The 7,414-nt window shown below is 37.2% G+C and overlaps 1 protein-coding gene across 5 annotated transcripts; it reads right to left on the bottom strand.

Annotated features, from left to right (window-relative positions):
* Positions 1–6,806, bottom strand: WRKY2 (WRKY DNA-binding protein 2). Of its 5 annotated transcripts, XM_078306434.1 has the most exons (7): positions 6,481–6,806; positions 6,252–6,308; positions 5,195–5,716; positions 4,747–4,893; positions 3,263–4,047; positions 1,028–1,186; positions 1–855 (listed from the first exon to the last, which is right to left on the bottom strand). In XM_078306434.1, the coding sequence occupies exons 3-7, from the start codon at positions 5,651–5,653 to the stop codon at positions 237–239; spliced, it is 2,169 nt and encodes a 722-aa protein (XP_078162560.1). In that variant the 5' UTR covers positions 5,654–5,716; positions 6,252–6,308; positions 6,481–6,806; the 3' UTR covers positions 1–236. The 5 variants fall into 5 exon arrangements, with proteins under 5 accessions (XP_078162560.1, XP_078162555.1, XP_078162556.1 ...); XM_078306429.1 differs by lacking the exon at positions 6,252–6,308 and having other exon boundaries at positions 6,477–6,806; XM_078306430.1 differs by lacking the exon at positions 6,252–6,308.
* Between the last annotated feature and the right edge of the window lie 608 nt (positions 6,807–7,414).

The following is a 7,414-nucleotide window of genomic DNA, read 5'->3' as shown; positions in this document are numbered from 1 at the left end:
AAAAAAGACTAATAGCATATTTTTTTCCTTTTCTTTTTAGGATGCAGACTAAGTAAACATATCCTGCACTGCTTCTATTAAAAGGGTAAATAACAAGAAAACCAAACATTTCTGTCTCTCACTCTCTCTCTCTCTCCTCTCTTTTTCTCTCTATTAGAAATGTCAAAAAAGACAAAAATTAACAAAAAGATCAGCATTCTTTAATAAACATACATCATCCTATCACTTCTATTTATTTACATCTGAGGCCCCATATGCATCCTGTTCATCATCTGTTGATAAACCGCAGAAGAGGTTGAGCCCCCATTGGAAGCTCGAAACCCACTATCGTTCATGTTCTCTTCTTTCATCTCTCCTTTCGGCATCACAAACCTCCCCTCCATTCCTTGCCCGTTATGCCCCAAGTAAGCAGTAGCCATGTTGGGTGGAAGCATCGGCATCCCTGTCATTTTAGACTGTAGAGGTGGAACGGGTCCAAGACCTGGCATCCGAAAGCCGGTTAAGCCTGGCGGTCCCATCCGGAAGAAGTTTCCACCTGGGCCAAACTGGCTCAGCTGACTCAGCTGGTCTCTGGGAGGGAGACCATATGGGCCAAGAGGAAGGCTGGTTGGGTTAAACCGGCCTAGACTATCTGTACCTAGATCTGGTCGACAGCTAAACGTACTGGATTGTTGCGGCATGGCAGCAGCTGGTGGGGCTGTGGAAGCACTGGCATGGCCACCGCTGTTTCTGGCAGCTGGCACCTCATGATTGTGTCGACCCTCGTAAGTCGTGATGACAGACTTGAGATCATGAGATGCCCTCTCCACATGCTTTCGCACCGAGCAGCCCGGGTTTGTGCACTTGTAATAACTCCTGAATTGTCATGTTTAAACTTTTGTTAAATAATCTGATGGTTTGGCTCAATTGTCAGGCAAACTAAGAGACTAATTATAACCAACCAGATGTAATATTTACTAGTCTTCAACAGTGCATGACTAATTGGAAACAAAGAAAAAGTTAGGGGATGAATTGCAAAACTATATACCTTGGATTTGGATTGCCTTTGACAACCTTCTGGCCATACTTGCGCCAGCGATAGCCATCGTCAAGTATGTCAACCTCACTGGTTGTTTGCACCACCACCCTCGGTTCCCGAACTGCTCTTGATGCCGCATTTATCTCAACTGCACATGCCTCCAACTTCCTGCATGTCAGGTAGATTATTAAGTTAAAGTAGCTTTATACTAATGGTCCGCACCGGTATTAATTTTCGAGCCTCAATTAAGACAATTGGAAAATTAAACAAAAAAAATGAGTTCCATTTCTGCCATAGTTCACCCAAAGAGCAACAAGAAACAAGCCAACCAACAAAGAAGATATTTACCAATTGATGGTACTGGTCAGGTACCAACTAAGACAGTATTAGTATTCATCTAAATACCACAATTGGAGCTTGATCATGGCCCCAACACTACCAGTCAGGTAACTAACCAACCAAACAGTATACATCTTATACCACAGTTGGAGATTCTCCTGGCTTTAATACCTGTGCTTAACCAAAATATCTACTATCAAACCTATCCCAAACAAATAAACAAAGAACATGGGTTGCTGATTTCTGAAATGCATTGTTCTTTTTAATATCTTCCGTTCTGGCACCATATCTTATATACTTCCGATAAACTGACCCAAGGAATTCTTGCTGAAAATTCATTAATTTATTGATTAAACACTTTTAATAGTCAAATGATATTTATCAACTCTTTTTCTAAAAACCCAGATACAGGAATCTTAAAATCATTGATTTTATTCAGTTATAATAATGTCATCTATGTTGCATAGATACAATATCATATTGTATACTGGGTAAGGTGGTTCATATTATCCCAAAATCTTAGGACACAATACATTCTACAGATACAAGTATTTTAATATTTTAACGCAAAAAATACACATAAAGTACTTTTTTTTCAGAAAATAAGCTCCAGGAAAATAAAAAACAATTGTGTAATAGCGAGGACTGAGATGGAAAAGGACCAAATATATACATGTGTGTGCATGTTAATCTGGATCCTATCCAGGCTTTGCTTAAGTTGGAAGAATAGTCCCACAGGGACTTCTTGAGAACACTATGGAGCCAAGTTCTCAATCAAACTCGACCCCGCGCTTAGTCATTTCCTTCATTTTCTGAGCCGTAGCCATGAAGGGCTAGGATCAGCCAAGGCATGCAATTCATTTTGTATGAAACATCCGACTGTATCCTCAGTCATATCAGGAGAATTTAATATTAATAATTAGATATGGCAGCTGGCATATGTGATATTTATGACGTACTTATCATGCATGTATCTATATATTATATATAGGGTCCTTAAGCCTAATTAGTGTATCATAGAAACTTAGATTGTAGAATTGTTTGTTAATAATACTACAAAGTTCCCTTTAAAATCAACAGTTTCATTTATTATGTATTCCTGATTAATGTTGTTTTTCTAAATAGACATACTGTAATAATTGTTTGTTTCTGTATCAATGGTTTTCCTTTTTTTCATAATTTTTCTTTTATTATGTGATTTCTATTAATAAATGAATTTATACGAAATTATTTATAGTAATCATCTTCCCTTCCATTTCCTTGTAGTGCAAATGGGCATATAGACTGGCATGATCTAAACCTGTTTATATTTGAATACATATTATTATTTTGGGCATGTAAAGAAGGATAGAAACACAAAAGGGGAAAAGGACAAATAAAGATAGGAAAAGGTGGAACAATTCACAATAGAAATCAAAATCTCAGCACCTTCTCATTTATGTAGAAACATATAGAAGGAAAGCCATATAATAATTAAGGTAACCCATTGTTCTTCTAGCTCAGATTTCTTTATAAGGTAAACTCCCAACGTTTATCCATTTGTTAAAATTTAGGAAAATACTATGAATTCCACATAACTCCCACATAACAGAAGTTGATAATACTATAACATATCACACACAATTTCTCAAATCTTAATTAATATCTATTTTTGTTGGAGAGTTTGTTCACTTTTGGCTTATATTTTGGTACATCTATATTTGATACATTTGTTTTGTAATATCTTATGACATTAGGGTTCTTTTGGTAAAATGTACACAAGGATATTAAGATGATTATGGGGTATAGTGAAAAGAGAATCGACCCCTCTTTCTTCTCTTCAATTTCATCGTAGAATCTCTTCATTAAATTCAGTTCAACATTTGATTAAATCCATCAATTCCAAAATTGACACAGGAAACAAACCTTCTTTTCGAATCAGTCTCTTGACTGTCATCTTCCTCTGCCTCATTATCAAAAGAAGCACCATGAGTCACTTGATCCTCCTCATTCGAAACAGTAGAAGATATATCCACCAGACCAATACTCTGTCCCTCTGAGCGGGCCCCGTTGCCACCTGGCATCACCTGATTGGTTGGTTCAAACTCTGGCACTGCTGGAATAGACACTGAACCAGCTCTATTCACCTCTTGCATGCCTTCGCCTTGCACCTCCTGCGAACTACCATTCTGCCCATTGCCCCAAACAGGTTGATTTGGGTGTTGGCTTGGTTGAAAATTAGAGTTTTCATACCCGTCGGAGAAAGGTATACCAGATCGGCGGCTCGGTGATGGTTTTTGGTGGTTGTGGGTCCCCTTGTAGATAATCTCAGTCACTTGTCCGTCGTGTGCCCTCTCGACTTTCTTTTTTACAGGACAATTCAGGTGGGTACATTTGTAATAACTGCGCGGGAATTCACTGGTTTTGACTTGTTTTTGACCATACTTTCTCCAGTTGTAACCATCATCAGCAGGTGTGCCACCCAGGTTGTCAGCTTTCAAGTCGGATTCGAAATCTTGTGGATCATCAGGTGGGGGAGAGTTGTCAGCATTGTCAGTTGATGAAGCAGGATCAACTTGGGTTGGTTTACTATTTGAAAACCCGGTATTAAAGTTGAACTCTCGATTGCTTGAAATGGTGCCATCCTGAGTCCTGTTGGTGGTTGTTGTGGTTTTATTCTCAGGTTGAACAGGAAATGATGTGGAAGAATCCTGTTTTTTTTTTCCAAAAGAATAAGGAAAAAAGAGAAGGGTACAATTAATACAAGGGGTGAGTAAACTTTAACAAGACGCAAGGAAACACTATGTAGTCCTTTTCGGCAAAAATCAGCAGAAATTCTGCTATATTGACTAAGGGGGGTGATGAGGTGAGCTAAGATATAAGGTAGGTTATATATTTTTCTTTCACCTTTAGTTTTGGTGGTGATAAATGGCATTTGCTCATCTAAGGTTATGAAAATTTCAACATTGTTCAACTACAGACAACAACAACAACAACAAAGCCTTTAGTCCCAAATAAGCTGGGGTAGGCTAGAAATGAAACCCAACCAGTCTTCGTGAGGGTTTCATTTCCATAAAAGGCTGTATTTTACATTGGCTCGCCACGCCTATCACAACCCTCCTCCTTTTTCTTGGCTTGGGACAGGCTGTGTAGAGAACAAGATAAATCTCAACGACTCAACCTCATAAGAGTTGCAGAAATTAAGAAATGTTCTAGCATTGCATAAAGTCTAAAACAACAAAAGCAACTAATAAACAGGACCTGAATGAATATCCCACTGACAAAGATCTTGTCTGTTCTTTTTAACAAAAAGTAATTTAAAGATGACTCATGTTTTTTCAACCTGTTAGAGGTGGTGTTTTTGCAACCAATCTAACTGCAGAATTTTGTGCATAAAAAAAAAAAAGTACCTTCTTTTCTGGGATGGACGATGATGATTGTTTCAGATTAAGAGAAGTTTTGAAGGAAAATGATTCTGACGCATCTCCAAAATGGTTAGCACTCATGTTATTACTCTGCAAAAAAGGTAACTTCCCAGTAGTAGGAGAAGGTTGCACCTACATCCAAAAAAAAAAATTAACTTACCTACTAGATCTAACAAAATTTAATATTCCAATTCAAAAAAATAAAAACTACTTGCAATGTCTGTTATGATTTACTTAAAAATGTACAGGTTCAATAATTTCTGTCAATTCAGGATAGTATACCCTAATGACAAGTTGCCTGCAAATAAATCCCAATACAGACAAACATAGAAAAGGACCCTTATCAAATATTGGTTACAGACAAACATAGTAAAGGATCCTTATCAAATATTGATTATATCAAATACATCAAGTTAAAAAAGGTGATATGTACCAAGTTAGAGAGAAAAACCGGTGATTCCAACAGAGTAGTCGGGCTAAGTCCAGGGGGGATCGTCAGATAAGGCGACCTAACCTCAGTTGACGACCCAACCACATTTGCTACCTGGTTGACCCGGCTTGTATTGAGCTTTGGCACATTGAAACCTGCCCTAGCTGCCATTCTCTCGGCCAAACCTCCATTTGAGCTCAACTGTCTAGGTCCAGCTGCATGTAAGTGCGGTTGCTGGGAGAACTCTTGGGGGAAATTGACCTCCTTTGACTGGGCCTCTTCTTCAGACGAAGCGGCTTCCTCACCGGTGTTCATGTCCATTTCATTCTCTGTTCGGGTTTGGGCTAATGGATCAGCTAAGGCTCTTGGGGTGAAATCATCATTTAAAAAGTTTGCAAATAGGGTTCTTGGGCTTGGGTTTGGTTGCATCCATTCATCTAAAATCGTTGTCCGGTTATTCATACCGGATTTTGGGGGTGATTTTGAGCTCAGATTTGAAGAAAAGACCAACTTTTCAGTTCAAACCTGCGTAACAAAGATGGGTCAAAATGTTTATTGCAGAATTAATGGCAACGAATGGGTCAAGAGTTTTATTTGGCAACTCAGTTTAAATAATAAATGATTCTCGGATAACGTATGAAGGATTTAATGAACTATTATTGTTTCATCAGTTCAGTCAAAATTGTTCTTTTTTCTTTTTTGGGTTTCTGTCGTTTGTCAAAATATCCGGAAAGAAGGTATTAAATTAAGAAGGAAAAGGAGAGGAATTGGAATATCCAGAAATAATCATATTTACTCACTGTGCAGAAGCTGAAACGCCATAAGGAGAAAATACATTCAAAAAATTCAAAAATAATGATAAGAAATGAATGCACCGGACACCTGAAATTAGCAGATTTAATATCGACTCCAACCAAATCCAGACAACACGGACCCCAGAGACCCCGAGTTCTAAATCAGAAAGAAAGAAGAAACTTGAACCAAACAAAGTGAAGGAAGAGCTCCCGTTTTTTGTGTATGTCTGTGTTGATTAAGTGAAAGAACAGATTTGAAAGACGACCTTTTATGTATCATTCAATAGTGCCGACAATCCATACGGCTTAAGCACTGAATCCAGCTAAAAAAAACAAGAACAAAAAGGTTTTCACGAAAATAACAATAAGCACAGCACAGAGCCACAGAGAGACGAAATCCCAAATCAGAAGAATGACGCCATTAATTGAGATATCGCCTAAAAAGGTTAAAACATAATATACAATGAAAAGAAAAGAAAAGAAGGAAGCACAAACCTGGCAAGGGGTTTGAAAGCCAATGATTGGTCTCTTCTCTCTCTTCTCTTTTGTTTCTCTTTCACTCAGTTCGAAACCCCAGGAACAGAAAGAGCAGAGAAGAAGAACAGATTTGATACGATAGAGAGAGAGAAGAAAGAGCGATAGAGACAAGGATCGGACATAAATCATGAGTTGCCTCTATCGGGAAAAGAGAAAATTCTGTAATTATTTTTAATTCCAACGCTTTCTTCTGAGGGGGAGAGAGAGAAAGAGAAACTAGAGGGAGCGGTTTGACCGAGGAGCGAGAAATAGGAAGGATTCGTTTGTGCATTGATGGCAAAGCTGTTCCCTCCCCCTTCTCTCTCTTTGTTTCCCTTTCCTTTTGCACCCTTTTTATTTTTAAATTTATAGGTCCTAAAGTTTTTTTAATTCTCAGTCCATTTTATTTTCTTCGGTAGACATCCGAATTAACAAAAACTTTGGACTACTAACGAACATAATATGAAATTTTTTTTAGAAACCATAAATAAAAAAATAAATTTTACCAAACCAACTTGATTGTTTTATTTTTTTCAAAAATCATAAGAACCGAGATGTCATTTCAGTCCCTTTTTTTTGGAACCGAATTGTCATTTCGGTTCCAGTCATTTTCATATAATTCGAGAAAAAATTACTTTGAAAAATTGTGAAAATACTTAGGACCGAATTATCATTTCGGTCCAAAAAAAAATTGAGACCGAAATGGCATTTCAATCCTTGTGATTTTTGTAAAAAAAAAAAAAAAGTAATCTTGTTGGTTTCACAAAAATCTTTTTTTTAATTATGATTTATAAAAAAAAATTCAATTATGTCTATTGATAAGTGATGTAAATTTATTTGGTTTACCAAAATATCACTTGTTTACTTTCAAATTTATATATTTTTGAAAAGTTCAAACTATATACATTTTTCC

The sequence above is a fragment of the Carex rostrata genome, chromosome 8 (genome assembly GCF_964058835.1).
Source record: "Carex rostrata chromosome 8, lpCarRost1.2, whole genome shotgun sequence".
NCBI classification, from domain to species: domain Eukaryota; kingdom Viridiplantae; phylum Streptophyta; class Magnoliopsida; order Poales; family Cyperaceae; genus Carex; species Carex rostrata.
This window is presented reverse-complemented; position numbering and strand designations above follow the sequence as displayed.

Coding starts and splice junctions, on each gene's coding strand:
- WRKY2 (XM_078306429.1), bottom strand. CDS start 5,653: ATGAATAACCGGACAACGATTTTAGATGAATGGATGCAACCAAACCCA. Junction 4,048..4,746: donor CGTCCATCCCAGAAAAGAAG/GTACTTTTTTTT, acceptor AAAAAAAAACAG/GATTCTTCCACATCATTTCC. Junction 856..1,027: donor AAAGGCAATCCAAATCCAAG/GTATATAGTTTT, acceptor ATGACAATTCAG/GAGTTATTACAAGTGCACAA.